The following is a 25554-nucleotide window of genomic DNA, read 5'->3' as shown; positions in this document are numbered from 1 at the left end:
GTTAGCAATAGGAGAGTTGGAGGAGGAGAGAAGGGAAAAAGGTACAGAGAGTAAGCAGCATAGATGGTTAGTTAGAAAGTAGACAGGAGGAGGGCAAGAATAATATGGGAAATGTAGAAGCTAAAGAACTTGTAAGTATGACACATGGACATGAACTAAAGGGGGGGAATGTGGGTGGGAGGGGGTGTGCAGGGTGGAGGGGAATGAAGGGAGGAAAATGAGACAACTGTAATAGCATAATCAATAAAATATATTTTAAAAAGTAATTTTTGGCAAACAACATTAAAATATTTTGTTTTACTAAAATCTACTTGATTTTGAGCACATTACTAACATTTTCCTCTTTTATGTTTGACTGTATTTAAAAAAACTGTGAAAAGTAATGTGATTTATCTTTATAGCCCACTTAGTCATTAACTATTACAGGTGGATGCAATTGTCCACAATATTCTTATATAGTAGAGAATCACAGGAATTTTCTCCCTTTCTAAGTGTAAGGTGGGTAGTGACTGAGTCATTTTAATGAAGAGAGCATCATTATGCAAGACATTATTTTCTGATTATAATGCAGAATAAGTAGAAATATACATGTTTGTTTTTCATTAGGATGAAGATAAAAATTCTCATATTGAAACCCATTTTTCTTTTATGTGAAATTCTGAAATACAGTCATGTGCCATTTAACAATGGGGATATGTTGTAAAAAAAGTGTCAGGTGATTTCATCATCCAAACATCATAGAGTATTTATACAAACCTAGATGGTAAGCCTGCTACACACCCAGACTTATGGTATAACCTACTGCTTCTGGGCTGCAAACCTGTACTGAGTATTATGGTGTAGAACAGTACAAGGTGAAATGAAGCACAAAATAAAATGATGCAGTCAAGAAACATAGTAAACACAAGACATATGAGGCTGCAGTTGGCATAACACTGCATACTGTTATATAGCAATTTTTTTATACTGTAAAGTAGTGGGGGGGGGAAATGGAGAGAACTGTGCTTGAACCACAATAAAATAAATAAAATAAAATACAATTATATTAAAAAAATCCTTAAAAAACCACAATAGGATAAATAAAATAATAAAATTAAAATAAAATAGTATTCAAAAAAAACATTCTTCTTAAGTACATGCAAAAATAATAAGAAGTGTAGTATAATAAATACATAAGCTAGTAACATAGTAATTTATTATCAGTATTAAGTTTTATATACTGTACATGATTGCATATGTTATATGTTTATACAACTGGCAGCACCAGAGGTTTGTGTACACTGGCATCATGACAAGCAATGTGTAATGTGTTTCACTGCAACCTTTCAACAGCTATGACACTACCAGGTGATAGGAATTTTTTAGTTTCATTATAATATACATATTGTCATATATGAGATCTGTCCAGAGGTATCTAGCCATGTAATAGGAAAAAAATAGAGGTATCTGTTGAAGAAGATACAAGATAGAAGAAGCATTGTATGTAGGACAATGATGTCTCAGTATCCTTCAAAGTAGGCACCTTGGGACTTCACACAGTTCTCCCAATTGCCCTCAGCTGCCCCATCATATTTTCTTGAATCCCATTGACAACATAAAATCTCTCCCCTTTCAAAGGTGACTTTAGTTTTGAAAAAAGTTAGAAGTCACAGGGTGCCAAATGGGCTGTGGGGGGCTGAGTCACCTGGGTGATTCGATGTTTCACTGAAAAACTCTGCACAAAATGTGATGCATGACAGACAAGCTGCCAGTCACCAGTTGCCCATAGCTGAGGCCTTCTGAATTATCTGAATAGTTTCTGCAAAGGAATGTTCAAGCTTCACACAAAATTTGATGCAGATTTGTTGTCCTACTTGTTTGGTCATGTTGAATGAGATGACTGCTCAATGGCATCTACCACCCCCACCGACTAGCACACTGAAATTGTCATTGTTTACGCATGTGCATTCCAGTCTACTCTCCATTACTGCCAGATTACACTGATGTCCACAAAGTATTCTTGTTATATTAGCAATGGCTGGACTTTTTCCAGACATAATTCAATGTATGTAATCCGGTATTGACTGAAATGTTATGTGGCACATAACTATGTGCGGATTTTCCTGATGTACGTTTTCCTAAATGCAAATATTTCTGAACAAAGAAATGTAAATTTGAGTACTCATTTTGGAGTTACTCAGAAAAAGAGTAACTTAGAATGGGAGACGGAACGAATAGATATTGGAACAGAAAAGTATTACTTGCAATACAGCCTTAGAAGAGATTAAGGAAACAAATATAGTCAGATAAATCCTGATGATTCTGGCCCCCCATGTCTGTTATGGGACAGAAACTTCTAGTCTGAGAAGGGCTGGCAGAACCAGGGCAATGTGGCTTAGCTATGACCTCATGTGTTCTACCATAACTTTATCAGGGATAAAACTCAGGCTAATAACCCTGGGTGCAAAGGAGGAGATAGGACAACTCCTTTGACTCAGCTTCCACAGCATGTGTGAAAAAAATAATGAGAGAGAAAATTACTGAAGCAAGATAGATTTTTACTTTTCCCAGAAAATCTTTTCTATTGATTTCTCACTTTTCTGAATATTTCATTTCCTGTGTCATTAATTTTTCTTCTAAGTCTTTCATTATTCAAATTTTAAACAAAGAAAAGTTCAAAAAATTGCACTGAAAACCCATATAGTCACCACTAAATTCTTTATTCTTTGTACTTATTTTAGAACTTAAAATGTTTTTGGGAGATAAAAAATAGTGAATGAATATTTGCTAATTCCATCCAAATATGAATATTAGAAAATGTTATTTGGAAGAATTTGGAAGAAGCAATTAAAATGTAAAGTAAAACAAAGAAAACACTAATATAGAACAGTGGTAATATCTTAAACAATTATGTAAACTTTTTATACAAAATAGTTTATTCTTTGTAAAGCAACCAAACAAAAACAAATAATAAGGTTTGGTAAATCGACTTCATAATTGGATTTTGTGAATTGTATCATTGTTCCAGAGAAAATTACTTGCACGTGTAATATTTTCAAATGTTTAGATAACAGATTTGTTTCTTAATAGGTAATTAAACTTCCTGTGTGTTTGAATGATCAAAAAACCCACGTGAGACATATTCAGCTTCCCCCTGAATTTCCAGTTTGTTTAAAGGCTGAAGCAGGAAATACAGAATCAGGTGTGGAAAATACAACTGGACTTTCAGGGGAAGAAAAAGAGAAAAGCATTTGTGCATCAGTGAGTAATAAGGCTAAACCTTCCTCACACTCTCCACAGGGTAAGTTGACTTTTTTCTGTATTCTATCACTAATATTTCAAGTTGTGTTATATTACATAAAACTAGGTAATGTTTTAATTATTAATGCATTTCTTCCTATACCATGATGTTTAAAAAGTGAGTGATTATGTAAGAATGTTTGTTTTTATGTTAGATAACTATTAATCATATAATTAAGTATAAAATTACTTTCTGAAAATGTAAGTTTTTTCCCATAGTCATATTACTCTAAATGTGTGTGTGTGTGTGTGTGTGTGTGTGTGTGTGTGTGTTTTAGTTTTCTGGGAGATAATTTTACTTATTTTCACCTTTAGTTATAGATTTTAATTTTTCTTGCATGCCCACAAGAGTGGTAACCAACAAATGGCTATGAAAGAGAAAATATTCTGAGAAAAAGGTTCTTAGATAATACAGTTTATTTAATAAACCCCTGTTTTTAAAGGTTGATTTAATCAAGTGCTAAATAAGCAAATAATGTCCTTTGAAATATTTAATGTGCACAATTTCAATTTTTTGCAAAATAATTATTTTTTAAATATATTTTATTAATTATGCCATTACAGTTGTTCTATTTCCCTTCTTCATTCCCCTCCACCCTGCACACCCCCTCCCCCACCATTCCCCCCTTTAGTTTATGACCACCTGTGTCAAGATCTTTAGATTCTATATTTCCCATACTATTCTTGCCCTCCCCATATCTATTTTCTATCTACTGTCTATGCTACTTATTTTCTGTACCTTCTCCCCCCTTCTCCTTCTCCCAATCCCCTGTTGCTAACCCTCCATGTGATCTTCATGTCTATGGTTCTGCTCCTGATCTAGCTGTCCTCTTAGTTTGCTTTTGCTTTAGGTGTGGTTGTTAATAACTCTGAGTTTGCTGTCTTTCACTGTTCATGTTTTTTATCTTCTTTTTCTTAGGTAAGTCCCTTTAACATTTCATATAATAAGGGTTTGGTGATGATGAACTCCTTGAATTTAATCTTATCTGAGAAGCACTTTATCTGCCCTTCCATTCTAAATGAAAGCTTTGCTGGATAGATCAATCTTGGATGTAGGTCTCTGAATTTCATGACTTGGAATATTTCTTTCCAGCCCCTTCTTGCCTGTAAGGTGTCTTTTGAGAAATCCGTTGATAGTCTGATGGGCACTCCTTTGTAGGTGACTGTCCCATTATCTCTTGCTGCTTCTAGGATTCTCTTCTTCATTTTAATCTTGGCTAATGTAATTCTGATGTGCCTTGGTGTGTTCCTTCTTGGGTCCAACTTATTTTGGACTCTCTGAGCTTCCTGGATTTCTTGGAAGTCTATTTCCTTCACCAGATTGGGGAAGTTCTCCTTTATTATTTGTTCAAATACGTTTTCCACTCCTGGCTGTTCCTCTTCCCTTTTTGGTACCCCTATAATTCGGATGTTGGAGCATTTAAAGATATCCTGAAGGTTCCTGAGCCTCTCCTCATTTTTTTGTATTCTTGTTTCTTCATATTTTTCTGTTTGGTCATTTTTTCCCTCCTTCTGGTTCACTCCTTTGATTTGAGTCCCAGTTTCCTTTTCATTACTATTGGTTTCCTGTGTATTTCCATTCATTTCAATTAGTTTAGCCTTCATATGTTCCTCTAATTTGTGACTAAAATTAACCAGTTCTGTGAGCATCCTGATCACCAGTGTTTTGAACTGTGCATCTGAAAGTTTGGCTATTTCTTCATTGCTTAGATTTATCGGCTCTGGGGCTCTGAGTTGTTCTTGAGCCACGTTTTGATCTGTTCATGCCTGTTACATATGAGGAGGGGAGCCTTAGGTGTTCACCAGGGTGGGGCCACTCAGGTCACTGGTTTTTGGTGCATAACATACAGTGGTACCTAGTACCCAGCTTTTTCTATTCTTGCTATTTTCCCATAATTGCTTCACATATTTTCTTTAAAAAAATAACATATTACATGTAATGAAAGCCCTCTGTAAATTGAAGCATGATTGTATTCCCAGACTCTTAGAAATGTTACTAATCCTTAATACATTTCCCACATGTGTATATAATTGTAAGCAATACATATCTTTTTTTGCATTAAAAGTTTGTATATCACACTTTACATCTTTTGTAGCCTTATTTTCTCTCAATATTACCTTTGAGATGTATACACACACATTACACATATTTTATAAATTTCTGGTTTATTGATTTAATTGCTGTATAGAATTTTTTTGCATGATTGTAACCAAATTTGTTTATTCTTATTATTTATGTTGTTCTCAGTTTTACTCTGTTGTAAACAAGGGTCCAGTGAGTATTCTTGGATTTGTCTTTCTTGGGAACATGGTTGTGAATATCACTAGAGTATATGGACCCAGGAGAGGAACACTGAATCACAGGCACATCCTTCTTAAATTTATAGCACAGTGACTGTTTGCCATGCAAAGTAGTTGTGTTAGTTTACCCTCATAATAGCTGTGTAGGAGACTTTATTTGGCTCATATTCTACCAATTCCTGTTAATGTCAGTTTTGCTAGTTCAATTACAGTGAAATGATATTTACTTATTTTAATTAGAGTTTCCTCAAAAACAAGTAAGGTTGAACATTTTTTCCACATATTTCTGTTGACTATGATTTTATATTTTGTGGATTGCTAGTTCTTATACTGTGTCTACTTTTTCTTTGGATCACTTCTCCCAGCCCCACCCCCTGCCATTGACTTGTAAGTGTCCTGGTGCTGTTTTTCTTTTTTTTTTAAAGTGGGATGAGTGGTGGGAAATACTTGATTTCAGATTTAATTTTTGATTGTCATTGATTATTTAATTGCTCTATTATTAATTTATTTAAAAAACTAATTGGGACTTTTGGCCAAGATGGAGGCATAGGTAGATGCACTGTGCTTCCTCACACAACCAAAAGAAGAACAATAACAAATTTAAAAACAAAAAACAACCACAACTACCAGTAAATCAAACTGTGTAGAAGTCTGACAAGCAATGAATTAAAGGAGAAACATGCATCCAGACTAGTAGGAGGGGTGGAGATGGGCACCTGGGGTGGAGAGGACTCACAGCAAGGCAGTGGCTAGTGGACTGGGTGGTCCCAAGCTCACATGCAGATAAACTGAGGGGAACAACTGGGGAGTGAGACAGACCCTGCAACACAGGGTGCCAGTACAGGGAAATAAAGCCTCAAAAACTCTGACTGAAAAAATCTGAAAAGTTTGAGGCAACAGGAGAAACACTCAGGCCCACAGTAGAGTTTTCACTGGAGAGACACAGAGGGTCCTAGAATGTACACAAAACCACCCACCTGGAAAATCAGCACCAGAAGGGCCCAATTTACTTGTGGGGAAAGTGACTGAAAGCCCACTGAGAGCCAAGCAAGAGCCATTGTTTCCTCTCAGACCCTTCCCCCACAAACTGCCATAACAACAACCTGGGTTGCCGTGCCCTGGTGAATACCTAAGGCCTGGCCCCTTACTGTGAAACAGGAATTCCAAGAAAAAAATGGCCCAAATGTAAGAACAAATGAAAGCACCAAAAAAAAATACAACTAAGCAATGAAGAGAGAGCCAACCTATAAGAGGTAGAGTTCAAAACACTGGTGATCAGCGTGCTCACAGAAATAATTAAAGATGGCCCCAAAATAGAGGAAAAAGTGAAGACTATGAAAAGTGAAATAAAGGAAAATGTACAGGGAACCTACAGTGATGGGAAGGAAACCAGGACTCAAACCAATGGTTTGGAGTAGAAGCAAGAAATAAACATTTGACCAAAACAGAATGAAGACACAAGAATTAAAAAAAAATAAGGAGAGGCTTAGGAACCTCTGGGACAAATTTAAATATTCCAACATCTGAATCATAGGCATGTCAGAAGAAGAAAAAGTCAAGAAATTGAAAACTTACTTGAAAACATAATGAAGGAGAACTTCCCCAATCTGGTGAAGGAAATAGACTTCCTGGAATTCTTGGAAGCTCAGAAAGTCCCAAAGAAGTTGGATCCAAGAGAGCAGACTGCAAAGCCACATCATGTTTATATTACTCAAGATTAAAGATAAGGAGAGGATCTTAAAAGCAGCAAGAGAAAAGGAGATTGTTACCTATGAAGGAGCTCCCATAGGACTATCAACTGATTTCTCAAAAGAAACCTTGCAGGCAAGAAAGGGCTTGAAAGAAATATTCCAAGTCATGAAAGGCACCTACACCCAAGATTATTCTATTCAGCAAAGATATTGTTTAGAATGGAAGGACAGATAAAGTACTTCCCAGACAAGGTCAAGTTAAAGGAGTTCCTCATCACCAAGCCCTTGTTATATGAAATATTAAAGGGACTTATCTAAGAAAAAAAGATAAAAAATACAAACACTAAAATGACAACAAACTCACAACTATCAACACCTGAACCTAAAATACAAAAATAAAATCAAACTAATCAAACACCTAGATCAGGAACAGATTTATAGAAATAGAGATCACATGGAGAGTTATCAGTGGGGGAAGGGAAGGGGGAGAATGGGGGAAAAGGTAAAGGGAATAAGTATAAATGATAGGTACAAAATAGGGGGAAGTTAAGAATAGTGTAGGACATGTACAAAGCAAAGAACTTATGTATTGTCTATGTATGACACATGAGTATGAACTAAGGTGGGGAAATGCTGATGGGAGGGTGGGTGCAGGATGGAGAGGAATAAAGGAGGAAAAATAGGACAACTGTAATAGTGTAATCACTAAAATATATTTAAAAACTAATTGGATTAAATTAGTCATAGTATTATATTGTGTTTTTTTTTTAAGATTTTATTTATCTTTAGAGGGGAAGGGAAGGAGAGAGGGAGAGAAATATCAATGTATGGTTGCTTCTGGTGCATCCCCTGCTGGGAACTGGCCCCTGCTGGGAACTGGCCTGCAACCCACGAATGTGCCCTGACTGGGAATCGAACCGCGATCCTCTGGTTCGCAGGCCCACGCACAACCCACTGAGCTACACCAGCCAGGGGTTATATTATGTTTTAAAATTATTTCCTTTGTAGTACTCTTATTGGCTAGATGATACATTCACAATTGTTCAAAATAAAATCTGCCTCCCACTGCTGTCACCCTCAGCAACCTAGTTCTTCTCCTTTGAGTAAATCGATAATTTTTTGTGTGTATTACTCAATAGATAACTAAATATATGTAATTATAATTTTGAAATACTACTAAATCTGTAGTTATATTACTCTTTTCATTACTCATATGAATTAGTGCATGGCATTTTGCTTTTCTATATCAGTCCTATTTGAGCTTTATATTTTCATCATTTTTTAAAGAAAGATATACAATGCTCTTTCTTTTTATTGAGACTATTGATATTTTGTTTTCTATATTTATACTCTTAGCTTTATTATTTCCTTACTCCTATATTCTTCAGGTTTTATTTGGGGTTACTTTTTAAAAAAAACTTCTTTATATGAAAGCTTAACTTATTTATCTTCAGTGTTTATTTATCTGATAGTTATGGGTAAAATCACCTAATATGCCTGGCTCTATTCGTTTTTACCTGTAATTCTGTCAGATATTGTTTTATATATTTTAAATCTGTTGTTAAGTGAATTCAAGGGTTTATGATTGTTAAAATTTTATGGTGTTATTATTTTTTTATATAAAGATAGTTTCCTTCTATATGTCTATAAATATTTTTGCATTTACATTGTAATTATTCTGTTATTAATACTACTCTGCATTTTTTGATAAATGATCTCATGGAATATATTATTTTTCTATGCTATATTTTAAAAATTAAAAGTCATTTGTGGTGCTCTTTTGGGTATGTCTTAGCAGCATAAATTTAGATTTATTTTTGTGTTCATGACAAGTAGATAATGTGTATTTTAATAGGTAAGTTTAATTTTTTGTAATTATTGCTTTCTGTTATATTTGTACTTGTTAATAATATTTTATTTTGCATTTTGCCTTCTATTTCTTTGCCTTCAGAAATGCTTTTCTATGAATTTTTTAACCCCAAATAATTTTCTTTATCTTATTTATCCTCTGCTGTTTATAATATATAATTTTTATTATTAATTATTGTAGGCATTATCCTTAATTTTGTCATCTAAATATTTGAATATGTTATCTTTACAAATCTGGGTTTATTCAGTGCTTCTTTTCCTGACTGTGGCAAGGATGTTTGGTGCACTTTAACTACCCATTAAACACCTCCAGGTGGAGGGTGGGCTAGGCTTTTGGTTTCTTTTTGTTTTAATTAAGCAAACGAAAAGTAGTTATATTTTTATTCTCTATAGAAAATAAATTTACTAACACATTTGGTCAATCTCTGTGCTTAATAATATTTTAAATATATTCTGTCTTCACTTTGGTTCCCTTTTTCTTGTTGAAATAAATAGTAATTTTTATTTGGAGTTTGGATTTGTGAATGGAAAACTATTTTAGCTATTTTATATGCCTGAAAAATCATTATTTTTCAAATGCTGATATATTATTTATTCATGTATAAAATTCTAGGGAAGTAATAAATTTTCCTCACTATTTTATCCACTATCTTTTTATGTCTATTGTGAGTGATGAGAGATTGCTATTAAGTAAGTAGCCACTGAAGGATTTTAAGAAAGAAAGTGATGTATTTCAGTTTCTATTTTAGGAAGATCCCTCCCATAATTTTTAAGAGGGTTTATTTGAGGAAGGCATATCTAGAAACAAAAAGTTTATAGTAGTCCAGAAAACAGATGAGGGCCTGAATAAAGCAGAGATGTTAAAATTGGAGAAGAGACTATATATTTATAAAATATTAAAGAGGTACAGTACAACTGACCATAGAACTAAGGATAAAAATGTTCCTGTTGATTAACTGGATATGGATGGCAAAAGATAATTAAAGATGATTTCTAATTTTTTAGCATGACTTTGCTGTTTGATATGAATACCAAATAGCATATGGTAAGAAGTAAAAGAGGGAGGGACAAGATTAGGAAAAAACTGATGTGCTTGACTTTGGACCTACTGTTATTATATTGCATTTAAGTAAAATGTTCAAGGGATCTTTGGGGAAATGTATGTGAAGCTCAGGAAAGAGTGGAGAGTAGGAAAGGCGAATATGTCTATTACAGAGGCATAAATGCACGAACTGTAGCTGGCGTGGTTGAGTTCAACCAGGGAGAGAATGTAGAGTGATAGAAGAGCTGGGTTAGGGAATAATTTAAGGAAACAGCAATGTTTTGTGTAAGGATGTTGTTTCTACCATAATGGCCAGACCCAAAACCTGTGCTATTTGACTTTTTAGGTGACATCTGCCTTCTGTTTTTATTTTGCCTACCAGCTGGTCAACACAGAACTTCATGTTCATTTTCCAGTGATAAATGTTTCTTATGTTATGACTGGAGTTTTCCAAATTTTAAGGCATAGAAAGTATGCCTTGTTGGTTCAAGTAAAACTTCACTGGTTGCTAGGCTCAATTTCTAGAGGCCTTGCTTACTTCACTAAGAGGCGGGTTCAGTATAAGCCCTGAGCTTCTGTATCCACACTTGACCTGTTTACCTTTGTGTAAACCACTTACCTTTAGCTAATGATTACTAAGATACCACCACATCCAGACAACTAAATGTCACTTTGTAGAGTCACATATACCTGAAAATGTGTTGAAATTTTATGCACAGAATTTATATATTAAATCATGCCAACTGGCTTTAGACCAGTGTTTGTGAAAATAAATTAGAAATGAGATACATAGTGAAGCTAGGTAATAAATGCCAACACTTATAAAAGCAATGTGATTAAAATGTATTGTTTCTCATACTTGAGAACTTTGATTTGCTTTACTTGTAGTCAGAGAAGGTGAGAGGTTACCCACATCATGATCTGGTTTTGGAAGATAATGAGTAGAGCTAGCAGTCCTCAAAATGCACAACTTTAACCTGACTTAAAGCATTCTCTGTTGGAATTTAATATGTTTAAGGCTTTAATTTTCTATTTTAGGTGCAAGTATCCTAGGTGGATGACAGTAGGTGTGCTGTTGTCAATATGCTCCATGTGAATAAGGGGAAAGTGGGGAGGTAGGGGCATACAATAAGCCTAAGGCAGTGGCAGTCTGTGAAAGGCCAGAGAGTGCCATCAAATGCCAGCCAATGTCAGGTTCAGCCTCTTTCTGCATTGCTTCTTGGGGCAGCTCTGCTGAGGACATTGTGGGTGTTGTGATTAAATCTCACTCAGTTGTATCTGCAGGAGAATAACTTTTACCCAATGTTTTTCCTGTCTTTATGTTGAATCAGATCAGTCAGGCCTCCCATCTGGGGGTCTGAGATTCCTCTTTCTGTGAAAACAAATTTTTAACTTTGAGAAAGTAAGTTCTGACTTAGTAATAATATTTTAGTGATACTAATATTTTAACCTAGTTTTAAGATACTGAAGAGAAGATTAGAAGCACTTACTTTTAGGCCATTTTTTACCAGATCATTTTTGCTTCTTAGTTTTTCCTCAGGGTACTGTGGCTGTATTTTCCATACCCACTGCACTGTGCTCTGAACTTGGCTTCTAAAATGCAGCTCCCATTTTTCTTTAAGTAGGACAGGTGACACTGTAAGAAACACGAATACTAACAGGTCCAATAAGAGAACACTATATAGTGTGTGAGGAAGAATATTTCATGCTTTAGGAAAATGCTTTGGAAAAAGCTGGTTATCATTTGCTCTGCTCTGAGCTCAGAGACTGAAGCCTCACATTCAAAGACTGTACAGGGACATTTTACTATAATTTGGAATAAATTTACATAAAAATAAAATAAGAAAACTCTTTGAATATACGTCTGGTACAGTGCTTATATTTATTTTTCTTGGAGGATTCTTAAACATATTATTAGTAGTTAATATCCCCCATGGGTTTGTTTTCTAATATATCAGGGCTGTGATATAGTATGCTGTTTCTGCCACTCGTATGTTGCTAAGAGATTTAATAATGGGTAAACAAACACAACATGTGGTAATTCATTTCAAATTAAAAGTTTATTAAACTCTGCCTTGATGGCTTTCTGGCTATTTACAATTAAAGGAGCAAACATTAGGGAGAGGGTAACCACGTGGTATATGTTCATGGCTGCAACGTTTCCATGTGAAAAATATGTTTATGATCTTCCACAAGCTGTCCCACACTGATAGGCTCCAGATGTAATCTTCTGAATCTACTACAGCCCCCTGATCATGGAAAAAATGACTTTAATGTTCACTTCTAAACACACATGTACATGCATGTGCACTCATACACAGCACACACATGCACACACCCTAAGAAGATTCTGTATTTAATCTCATAATTGATGATTTCAGTGGTGATCAGTTTTGCAAATAGGTGTATGCCTGAAGCAAAAATAATTATGAAAGGCTGGAAGAAAAGAACTATAATATAACTTTTGGATTATTTCTTTTTTTAGGCTGTTTTTCGTTTAGGAAGCAAACTAGGGAAATATTTGTTATGTTTGATAATTTTGTTTTGTATGTGCCTACATTGAATTAACAATGGTCTCTGGCAAGATCTATATGATTTGTGATGGAGAATTTAATACAAGAGAGTTTTATTTTGCTACCATCTAGTTCATTTCTAAATGTTGTGGGATTATTAACCAAAATATCATGAAATCCCTGATCCCAAGGGTTTACTTGCATCCCAGGCTGCTCTATACATGTTGAACACAAGGTGGGAGGGCCCATCAGCACTTTTCACCTGCAGGACCAGCAAGCATTCTGGGAAAGACCAAACCTGGAAAAGTGAAGCAGTCATAATTGGTTTAATAACAGATGCTTACAGTTATTAGGTAAGATGGGCAATTGCAGGAAATGTATGCCAATCAGATTGCTTTTCTATCTCAGTCATGCCATTGTGGGAAACCCAGAAAGAAAAAAACTGCACTTTCCAACCTGTTAAAAGAGAAAGCCTTTCACTGAAGTTCTGTAAGACAAGAAAGAATATGATTTATTATAGCACACACTATCCTGTGAGACAGTAAGGCTTACCATATATATAATCACAATTCTGTAATTCAAGCTGTTACAGAGGCCAGTGTGGGACAACATAAGTGAGGAGATTATGAGCTTATGTGAGACAGGCTGCCAGACTCCCAGTAACAAATGTGTGAACATTTGAGGGCAGTTGAAATTTGCCTGAAATTCTTTTTAATATAATGATACTTTAAATCCTATATTGGTAAGATCTGGGGCAATGTATGTTAACTTCACAACCATGCTCTTAGGAAAGGCAAGTGTAGATGGAAATTCTTTGGGGTAAAAATCTGGGTGTTTTTATCCAAAAGACAAGGACAAAGATGATAGTCTGTACTTTGGACAGAAATAATTTGGAGTTCAAAAGACAAGCACGGTGGAAATTTTGGGGGGAGAGTAAAAGAAAACTCATAAGAAAAGGTATTTTCTTATGAACCAGTCATAAGAAATGGTTCCAAGAGTATTTGAGTAACTGTGAGGAAACACTGGATTTCAGCATTCATAAGGGGATGGATTTGGGTAAGAAATCTAGTAAGGGGGACATAGCATTAACCCAAAGGAGAGATGAGGAGGGCCCCCGGTAGAACAGTGGCAGTGGGATGTAGTCAAGAAGATTCAAGAGACATGTTAAAGTTGAATCAGTAGGATTTGGTAAGTGAACAGTTATGTCATAATAAAAATAAAAATTATAGTCAAGAGTATTTCTATCTCAGATCCAGGAAAATAGTTCTACCCTTATTAGAGATGAGATACTCAAAAGAGTTGGTTTCAGATAAATGCTGACCAGTGCTTTTGGATAAATTGAATGTAAAATGAAATTAAGAAGAAAATGACTTGCATGGAGTTAAGAAAATGGATTGATTTTAAAGCTTAGAAGAAACACACAGATGTCATTTTGGTAGAGGTATGGACTAAAGCCACAGGAATGGTTGAGTTTACCAAGGAAAAGAAGAATGAAAAAAATATTGTAGGAAAACCTTAATTTAAGAGATAAATGAGAGAAGAACAAATGAGCGATCTGAAAATGTAGGAGAAAAACCCTTAGATATGACATCATGGAGGTCATGGAATCTTGTCTCAAGTAGAAAGAGGTAGTCACATCAACAAAATATTCTGTAGCAGCACTACTCAAACTTTAAATAGATACAAATCACCCAGGGATCTAGTTAAAATGTAAATGTGGGTTCAATATGTCTGAGGTAGGCTTTACATTCTCTAGTTTCTATGTGGTGAATATGCTGTTGGTGTATGAACCTCACTTTGTCATAGCAAGGCTCTGGAAAAATCAACGAGGATAAAGATGGAAAGATAGTTTGCTTTGACAGTTAAATGAATTTTGATGCTCTTTGAGAGAATATGTAACAAATGAGGGGACAAAATAAACTGCAATGACTACACGAGGGAGGAAGAAAGAAGAAATGAAGGCAGCATATAGGAAATACTCTTGAATATGAAATAAAAGAGAGATTTTTCAAGAGCAAGCCTAATGGATTCATGAGTTGAGGGAAGGTTTGATGTTTATAATTTTTAGGATGGACACTTGCTTCTCACTTCATAAACAAAGCAAAAAGATTTGGGGGAGAAAAGATTCAAAATAAAAGAGGAAGGTGGAAATTGTTGGGATGGTTTCCCACCACAAGCAAGATAGAGGAGAGAAGTGAGTACTGGGAAGGACATAATTCTTTCACTGAGGTAAGAACAAAAGAGAAAATAATGCAGAGTAGATTAAAAAACTCTCTGATATTTTCTATGCAAGAAAATGTTTTGAACATTAAGCAACAATAGCAACCTTTAAAATACCTTTGTGAAATTTGAAAAAAGCAGTAAGTCACTGAAAACAATGTTTTTTTGAATTCTTATTTTATTTTATAAGTTTTATTTATTTAGTTTTAGAAAGAGGGGAAAGGAAGGACAAAGAGAGAAACATCAATGTGTGGTTGCCTCTAGCATGCCCCCTACTAGGCACCTGGCCTGCAACCCAGGTATTTGCCCTTACTAGGAATCGAACCAGCGACTGTTTGGTTTGTAGCCCAGCACTCAAACCATTGAACCACACCAGGCAGGGCTGGAATTCTAATTTTAAAAATCTTTTTTTTTAAACATTTTTATTTATTTATCTTTAGAGGGGAAGGGAAGGAGAGAGGGAGAGAAACATCAATGTATGGTTGCCTTTTGTGCCTCCCCTGCTGGGAACTGGCCTGCAGGGAACCGGCCTGCAACCCCGGTATGTGCCCTGACTGGGAATCGAACTGCAATTGTCTGGTTCGCAGGCCCACACTCAGTCCACTGAGCTACACCAGCCAGGGCTAAAAAAATCTTAATATTATTAAATGCTTTTTCTTCTGGCCTCTCTCAAGATAAACTATTGCTTTCACAGTTGCTGTAGGTTTTGGCTTGAGGAGAAAGTAAGGATGCAAAAATTAGGTTCTGAGACCTCTGGAAAGGCTGAGCCACCTAAGTGTAGAAAAGCATTTGCCTAGAGTATGAGACAATTCTAGCAGTCACTCTTAATCTAATGTTATTAAGAAAAATTAGGAATAAATTTGATTGTTTGCAGATCTATAAGTGATATAGAGATCAAGTATATGTACCCTGAGGCTCCCATAGGAATATTACCATGTAATAACATACCTTAACTTTGGTATAATGATTTTCTGCTTCAGCCAGTGATTCTGTATTGCTACTCTATGCATGCCATGTTCCTTTGCCATTAGGATAGTCATCTATTTTTGTAAGTGTGCTTCTTTGGGAGTATAGATATTTGATGATGCCATGGTCTTTTTTTTTTTAACTAAATTCCTCATCATTGCTTATAATGTAAATATTACCATATATAAGAGGAAACAAAAACCAAGTGTTGGTTATTATATTTTGTACCACAGATATTAAATTTAATTAATATTATGTGAGATTTTCAGTATAAAGACAGAGCACCCAACATAATTGATTTAAAAAATCATTAAGACTCAGGGACATGGACAACAGTGTGGTCTTTGAGAGGGAGGTAGGGTATAAAGGCCCTAAATGGTAAGGGAAAAAAACAATAGAGCTAAAACAAAGAAAATAAAGAAAATATTAAGTTCCACTCAAAATTGACCAAAATGTTAACAAATTCTCAAAGAAGTCTATTCATATGTAAATTTAAATTTGCCTGTATCTGTCATTCCACAAACATAAGATAGTGCTTCTTAATCTTGCCTGTACATGGAATCTTCTGTGAAGCTCAGCACACACTCATGTCTGGGCTCTTTCCCAGAACAAATGTATCAAATTCTCTGGGGGTAGGACCTGGACATTATTATTTTAAAAACCAAAACACCCCTCCCCACCCTACCCCTCCCAAAAAAACCCACCTGGTAATTCTAATGTGCAGGCAAAGGTAAGAAACACTGATGTGCAGCTGTTGATTGCTCTGGTTTTCTTTAGTTTCTTAAAATATAGCAAAGTAATTTCCCCCTTGGGGTATTCTTTTATGCTGTGTTTTCTATCTGGAAGAGTCTTTAACTTCTGCTATCTTTTCATCCTTTATAATATAGCTTCAAACTTCCTTAAAAAAAACAAGCCCTATCAGTGCCTCCATTGACTTACCCCAATCTTCTTTTTCTTCATAACAATTATGTATTCCCCATTGGTGAGTTTCTCCTTGTGGACTCATGGTAGTAGGGGCCAGGCTTGCTTGTTTCACTGTTGTGCCTGGCATATAGCAATTGCTCAATAAAGATTTGTTGAATGAATGAGTGAATTAATGTACTTCTTAGGCAATTTTGGATCATCTATTCCTACCTCTAAGTCCCCATTTATCTGGCTGAGTCTTGGAAAATTCACCATAAATATCTGGCTATACTGCAATATCCATGAAGACAGAGATATTTGTTTTGCTTTTTCATGTACTTGGTGTTTACAAATTTGACACATCATAGATTCTCAATAAATATTTGCTGAATGAGTATATGAATATGGCTCTGAATGCCCTTTGGGCTTACAGATCTCTTTGTGGAAATAAGACAAGCAAAGAGTATATTTATTTTATTTTTAAGCTAATCTACAACAAAGTTGATTTTTTTGGAGTATACAGTCTTGTGTAATTTAGCACATATATAGATGTATGTACCTACCATCATGATCGGGATAAAGAACCACTCCATTATCCCAAACCACTTCCTTTTTGCTATCTTTTTAAGTACCCCCTTACTCCCTCACTCCTACCACCTATCCATAAGCCCTGGTACTCATTGAATTTATTACCATGAGTATAGTTGTATTTTTTCAAAAAATTTACTATGTAATCTTTTGGTGACATTGCCTTCCTTTTGTCAACATAATGCCTATGAGATTTATCTCAATTGTTCTATGTATCGACAGTTTATTCCTACTCATGGCTGAATAATATTCACTTTACAGATGTACCACAGTTTATCTATCTGTTGTATATCTATTAAATCAGTAAGAGACATGTGGATTGTTTCCACATTTGGCAATTATGAATAGAGTTGGTATAATTATCATATACAAGTTTTTGTGAACTTACTGTTTATTTCTTTAAGATATATAGTGAGGAGTAGGATTTCTGGGTTGTAGGTATATACATATTTAATTTGATAGGAAACTGACTAATTTGGTTCTGCACCCAATTTCCAGTGTATGTATATATGTGAGAGGAAGAGTTTCTTCATATCAACAAGCAATTCTCAGAGACACAAGTTGGATGCACTAGAATTGAATTAAATTTTGACACCATTTACCTGGAAATAGCATCAGACTCCACAGTAAAAGTCTCAGTCCCACAGTCCCCTTAGACTGCCCTCCACTTCAGACACCACTCTCAAGACAGGTTAATTCCTGTGCTTCTGACCAGTCGGCTACAAATTGGAAGTTCCGATGAGACCCTGTAACTCAAAATGCTAATTGCAAGTTCAAGTCGTTACCTGTACTTATGACTGATGGGCTATAAATCAGAGATTCCTGCCACTCACTCCTTGGGGCTGATTAATCTACTAGAGTGGCTCACAGAACTCAGGAAACTCATTTACTCACTAGAGAAACAGTTTATTAAAAAAGGATATAACTCAGGAACAGCTGGATGGAAGAGATGCATAAGGTAAGGCACAGGGAAAGGGTGAAGAAATTCCATACTCTCTGTCAGTGCTCCACTGTCTCCCCAAACTGTCACTAGTTCACCAACCTGGAAGTTCTCCGAACCTGGTCCTTTTGGGTTTTTATGGAGGCTTCACTACATGGGCGTGATTGATTAGATCATGAGACATTGGTGACTCATTCAACCTCCAGCTCCTTTCTCCTCCCTAGATGAAACGGGGTGAGACTGAACGTTTAAACTCTCTAACACACGATTTGTTCTCTTGGCAACCAGCCCTCATCTTAAGGTGGAATCCAAAATTCACCTCATTGACATAAAGAAGGACATTTTCAGTGCTTTCATTACTTAAAAAACTCCAGGGGTTTTTAGGAAATCTGTGTTAGAAATTGGGAAAAGATCATATATATTTTAACGAATATATTATTACAGTTGTCCCATTTTTTCTCACCTTTTCTCCCTCTGCCCTGTACCTCCCATCCCACCATCATTCCCCCACCTTATTTCATGCCCACGGGTCATACATATAAGTTCTTTGGCTTCTCCATTTCCCATACTAACTTAACCTCCCCCTGTCTATTTTGTACCTACTATTTATGCTTCTTATTCCCTGTACCTTTTCTCTTATTCTCCCCCTCCCTGCTAATAACCCTCTTACATGGACACAGGCCTGCAGTGTCTGCGGCATTATGGATGAGATATGGGACAAATTCACACGGACTACTGAGTCCTGTGGAGGAAAAGGGACAGCAGGGATACTCCTTCAAGAGGAGAGTGCCAACCCTTGCCTTGACAGGTTTTTATTGGGTTTCAGTTTGCACAGGAATACAGGTAAAGTTCATTAATCATTGTCAGGCAGTAAGGATCAAAATGATAAATAGCATACAAAGAACTATTAAGGGCTTCTTCTAAGTCAGGGTCTATCAGCTAAAAGGCTACAAAACTTTGGGAAACAAACTCGTTTCCTGCTCAGACACTTATCATTTAATTGAGAGCATTCTTAGTGGAACAGGTTTCACAGGATTTTATGTATTCTTTCTTAGGCCTGATCACCCGGGAAAGCACCTTTTCCAGCACAGGGCTGCACTGCCCTCTGTCCTCATTTCAGGCTTAAGTCAGGCAGAGGAAGTAAGGCAACCAAGAGATTAGGAGACTTCTTCCAGACAGAGTGAGGACTCAGGCTATGTCAAAGCCAAGGGGCCAAGGTCCATCGCGCCCTTTTGCTATAGCCCCCAAGTCTATCCCTGGGGCCTCCCCATAATCGTACCTGTTTTAGGTCATTTCTCCCTTGGGGAATCTTACCCATCATTGGCTAACCAATCAAGCATTGGGGGCCAGTTATGGATGAAATAAAAGGAGCAGAAGTGGCACTCCTGCCAGGGAGATAAGCTTTGTCTCCTTAGTGGCTTATGGTCCTAAAATCGCTCACTCAGCCTTAGCCATGGAGGGATTACAGCTTCTGAAACATGGCAGGGCAGTTCCCAACAACCCTCCATATGATCTCTATTTCTGTTATTCTTTCCTGTTCTAGTTGTTTGATTAGTTCATTTTTGCTCTTGTTTCTGGTTTTTCTTAGGTTTGTTTGTTAATAGTTGTGTTTGCCATTTTAGTGTTCATATTTTTTATCTTTTTTCTTAGATAGGTCCCTTTAACATTTCATATAATAAGGGTTTGGTGATGATGAACTCCTTTAACTTGACCTTGTCTGGAAGTATGTTATCTGCCCTTTGATTCTAAATGATAGCTTTTCTGGACAGAGTAATCTTGGTTGTAGGTCCTTGCCTTTCATGATTTTGAATACTTCTTTCCAGCCCCTTTTTGCCTGCAAGACTTCTTTTGAGAAATCAGCTGTTAGTCTTATGGGAACTCCTTTGCAGGTAACTGTTTCCTTTTCTCTTGCTGCTCTTAAGATTCTCTCCTTATCTTTAATCTTGGGTAATATAATTATGATGTGTATTGGAGTATGCCTTCTTGGGTTCCACTTCCTGGGGGCTCTCTGAGTTTCCTGGACTTCCTGAAAGTCTATTTCCTTTGCCATATTGGGGGAGTTCTTCATTATTTTTTCAAATACATTTCAATTTCTTGCTCTTCCTCTTTTTCTTCTGGCACTGCTATGATTCAGATGTTGGAATGTTTAAAGTCATTCTGGAGGTTCCTAGGCTTCTCCTCATTTTTTTTTTTTGAATTCTTGTTTCTTCATTCTGTTTTGGTTGGATGTTTATTTCTTATTTCTGCTCCAAACATTGATTTGACTTCTAGTTTCCTTCCCGTCACTGTTGGTTCCCTGTACATTTTTCTTTATTTCATTTTTCATAGCCTTCACTTTTTTCTCTATTTTGTGACCATATTCAACCATTTCTGTGAGCATGCCGATTACCAGTTTTTTTGAACTGTGCATCTGATAGGTTGGCAATCTTCATCACTGTATTTTTTTCTGATTCTTTAATCTGTTCTTTCATTTGGGTCTTATTTATTTGTCTCGGGGTGTTGGTTTGTAGTAATGGGTGGAGCCTTAGGCATTTGCCAGGGCAGGGCACCCAATTCCTTGCTATGGTATTGTATGTGGAAGAGGTGTCTGAGAGGGAAGTATGCCACTTGCTTGGCTCTCAGTAGGCTTTCAGTCACTTCCTCTGCTACCCACATGCCAATTGGGCCCTTCTGGTGCTGATTCTCGGGTGGGTGGGTTTGTGTATATTCTATGACCCTGTGGGTCTCTCCAGTGAAGCTGGGAGTATTTCTTACCACCTCAACCCCCTTAGGTTTTTTTCAGTCAGAGGTTTTGGGGCTTTATTTCCCCATGCTGGAATCATGGGTTGTACAGTCTGTCTTGTTTCCCAGTTTGTCTGCATGCAAATGTGGGACCACCTATTCCACCAGCCACCTCCTTGCCAAGCAACTGCCTCACCAAACCCAGTTCTCTAGCTGCTGCCTTGCCGTGAGTCTTCTCCACCCTGGCTGCCTGTCTCCACCCCTCCTACTGGTCTGGATGAATGTTTCTTCTTTATAAATATATATATATATATATATATATACCTCCTCTTGGCTCCTATATATATATATATTTCTTATTATAAATCACATTATCACGCAGCCTAGTTGTCTTACAGAGTGGTTGTCTATTTTGCATTTCCACAAGCAACGTGAGAGTTTCAGTTGCTCTTCATATTCATCAGCACTTAATATTGTCAATACTTAAAAAGTTATTCTACTTTGTAGCCAAATTAAATTTGAAGGCATGATTTCAATTTTTATTTCTTTAAAGGCTATTAAACATTTTCGTATGTACTTATTTGCCAACCATACATTTTTTTGGCAAAGTATCTGTTCAAGTCCCCTTCCCATTGAAATGGTGTTTGTTGATCTCAAACAAACAGAAAGCCAGCTATTTCTCCAGCAAAAATGGGGTTATTTGGGAAAAATTACAATTTTGGACATGAAGTTTAATGGCCAACAACTGTAGGTTCAGAGAAACAAAGGAGAGGAACATTCTTTTATGGACTTGGGAGGAGCAATTGTAAACAAAGAGTCCATTGGAGAAAACTGAAAGTTCAAAGTATACTAACTTTTCCTTGGCTGAGTTATGGCAGTCTCCCACTTGCTGAGCTGTTACTTGGCAAAGAGGAATCTTCTTCCTGCTGAGGTGGTAGAGCTATATCACTTCCTGTTGGAGATGAGATGCATGTCTCTTCCTTTTGGGGTCAGTAGTGTGCATTGAGTGACATGCACAGGGGTTCTGTCTTCTGGCCTCCTGACTCCATTATTTTTTTCCAATTTTTATTATATTGTCCTCATTACTGTTTATCCCCCCCTAAATGAGGTTTGTTTATTAATTTTCACAGATTGATTGTTTGTTTTACTCTTAAGTTTTGAGAATTTATCAATTCTGGATATAAATTTTTCTGTTGGATATGTAGTTTGCAAAACCTTTCCCCTAATGTAGTTGGCTTTTTTATTTTTTAACATTGTCTTTCATAGAAGAACAGTTTTGAATTTTGATTAAGTCCAACTTATCATTTTTAAATGAATCATACTTTGGATATCATGTGTATGAACTTTTTGTCTAACCCCATGTCACAAGATTTTCTCTTACTTTTTTTCTGAAAGTTCTGTAGTTTTGCATTTTGTATTTAGACTGATGATCCATTTGGATTTAGTTTTTGAGTAAAGTATGAGGTTTAAGATGAAGTTTTTATTTTTGTTTTTGCATAAGAATGTCCAGTTGTTCCAACTCCATTTGTTAAAAGTGCTATTTTTTCACTACTGAATTGCTTTGCACATTTACCCTGTGGTTCTGTCTTAGTGACATACTGGTTGGCCTGGTGAGTGGCCTATGGCTCCATACACTACTGCCCAACCTGAATTCTGAAGGAGAGGAAGAAGGGGAGCAAACTAGCTAGCAGCAGGGGAGCAGGAGAAGCACAGACAGAGAAAAGTTGAAGGTCTATGCAACTTTCAATATGGAGCTATGGGCAGACCTATTACTAGGGTTTCTTTGGTGTGCTCGTTCAGTAAGAGACCTACTGTGTGAGTGTGGGAACTTTAGAATGTGACCAATTTTAGACAAGTATCCATATCATGTTGCCTGAAGTCCTTGGGCTACCATTTGCTCATATGTGAGATAAGGAAAGCAAGTTTTCAGATACTAATAACTATCTCAGACCATGGCGAGATATACTTTTACTGGATAATTTTAAGTCAGTCGTTACCTTGCTTTTATGGAAGAATTATGAATCAGACATCTGAAAATAATACACGTAACTTTGCTATTGATGGATGGAGTTGAATTTGTGGAGAGATGGTCCCAAATAATTTCTTATTACATATGTGTCCAATTACTTCCAGATAGATTGTAAGGAATGGGTACTTCTATAAAATATATCAAAGATTTTAAGAATTTGGAATGGCTACTTCAGAATTACCTATCACCATTAGGTGAAATGTTGGGGCAATTTTTAGATATGACATTTGTTTTCTTAGATATCTTTTCTCTCAGACAGCAATAGTGGATCTGAGTCAGTTATCTGAGGCAAAATTCAGCCTGAGAGAGCAAAAGTATGTTTCAAAGTGATTAATCTGCACAAAAGCTAAGTACCTGCAATTTTTAAATGCCTTTGTTTAACATATCATGACTATTTAAAAGTTTTTAAAATCTTTTTTTAAAAGAAGCATCCGTTGGTCAAGGTAAGTCATTCCTTCCTCCTGCCCTCCCTTCCTCCCTCTCTCCCTCCCTTTTAGATCAATGAAGTTGTCACCTTGTAACTTCATTTATAAACTGAATAAGACTTCCAAAAGCTGCAGCACTAAACTCACCAAATTAGGCCTCAGCTGGGAAATCTCCACATAGACGTTAATTGGAGGTGTAGTAAGGATTGTGCCCTGAACTGATTTGTTTAGAAAGTTTTACTTTTTTTTAAGTGTTGTCTTGTTTGGTGAACTTCTTCACCAGCCATTACAGCTAATTACAACTTTGAGATTCAAGTGGATCATCTGTTTTGATCCACTTGAATCTCAAAGTCATCTCAGACAACTGCTGGAATTGGGAAAGCTTTAAACAGTCATGCAGGTCTTTAATTGTAAATTAGTTTTGACAGGACTATGATGCAGAGTCCTGTTTGGTTCCAGAGTGATGCTAGCTGACAACCCCTTACTGCTCCAGGAGCAAAGGAACATGTGGAAGGAATTGTTCTTTTACATTCACAGCTTGTCATTTCCTCTGCAGGGCAGCCCCTGACCCCTTGGAGAGATCCTGACACCCATAAGGGAAGTGTTCCCACTGATGTAAAGGAAGTGGAGAAGCAGTTTAACACAAAGGAGGGAGGGAGGGAGGAGGGTGTGTCAAAAGGATCTGGGGGACAGAGAGACGAGATGGGTTTAAAACGTTTCCAGCAGGTTAGAATGTTGGGCTGTGTTGTTTCCTTTGTGAAAGAAGACTGAACAACTACTTGGAAGAGTTCAAAACATTACGGAATTTTTGAAGCTACTCTTTTAAAATTTATTTTGTAAGTGGGAGTGGCAATAAAAATGAATGTGTTACATGTGAATGATCAAAACAAAGTTTTCATGGAAAGATCCAAATGTATGTTCACTGTTTTATTCCAATATGTTTCTAATTACAGAGTGTGTGTGGATTAGATGCACAACATCAGATTACAGCTTGTGTTTTCAGGACATTTTACACCCTTAACATTTTATTTGATCTCATATATTCATCACAGTCAATTTTTACTCTGCATCTGTGCTATTAAACAGTGCACTAAGGAACATAAAAAGACAATTGGATGTATTATCATTCAAACTGGCTTACCTTTCTTTGCAGTGAATCAACTTAGACCATTTAAAAAATCCTCCATTATCAATATTTTAGGAGCTACTAATAAAGTCATTTTTGAAAGTACTTCCTTTTCTTTTTTAAACACTTGAAAACCTTTTTCAGGACACAGATTTTCTGAATGCGGGCTTTAATGCAGTGGTCGTAAATACTTCTTCTCCTGTCCCCCCTTGTTTTGTGGATGTGGATGTGTGTGTTCCCTAATATATTATGGTGAATACGTACAAGCATGGCTTGTACACTCAACAATTGTTCATATATATGTAATATCCATGAATATAATTTGATTTTTTCTTAGCTAACCACTCTTATTTGATCTGTGGATACTCTATGCCTCAGTATTAGACAAATGTCCTTGCAAAATTGATACTGCAGAAATGGATATTGGCTGAATATGAGACACTACAAGTGACCTAGCAAGTTAAGAAAATGTGGACATTTCTCTTAAGGCTTTGGAGCAGTGGTTTAGGAAGGAAGGGTTACTGAGGACCTGTGATGAGACAGACTTATCTTTGGTCCCACTCTTTAGACAGCATATTCCCGGAGGTGCCCATAGCAAACACACAGACTGGAGAGGTTGGTCATAAGACACTGTGAAGATAAAATGCACATTTATTCTATGTTTTGTAACATGTGAGTTTATGAGGAAAGAGACCGTGGCCAGCTGGGAAGAGTTTACTCCTTAGACATGACACAGCAGCGGCCTTCATGGCTCAGCTCTCCAGTTGCTCTAGCTTAGTGTTGGATATCAAAATGGGCTCTTTTATTTTTAAAATTTCCTTTTAATTGTGATAATAACAGCATGAAATCTACTGTTTTAATAGGTTTTAAATGTAGAGCACAATATTTTAAATTATATGGCTGATGTTGTACGGCAGGTCTCTGGAATTTACTCATCTTGC

At 36.4% G+C, this 25554-nt stretch overlaps 1 protein-coding gene across 1 annotated transcript in view; it reads left to right on the top strand.

Annotated features, from left to right (window-relative positions):
• LOC119056479 (40S ribosomal protein S2) overlaps window positions 1-25554 on the top strand; it is a 120019-nt gene that overhangs the window by 60985 nt on the left and 33480 nt on the right. Inside the window, 1 exon segment of the mRNA XM_053664111.1 lies at window positions 3070-3280. Within this exon segment, the coding sequence (XP_053520086.1) occupies window positions 3070-3280 (211 nt within the window).

This window comes from Artibeus jamaicensis, unplaced genomic scaffold, assembly GCF_021234435.1.
Source record: "Artibeus jamaicensis isolate MK-2021 breed Jamaican fruit bat unplaced genomic scaffold, CSHL_Jam_final contig_335, whole genome shotgun sequence".
NCBI lineage: Eukaryota > Metazoa > Chordata > Mammalia > Chiroptera > Phyllostomidae > Artibeus > Artibeus jamaicensis.
Note: the sequence above shows the minus strand (reverse complement) of the source record. Positions and strands in the feature narration are given on the sequence as shown.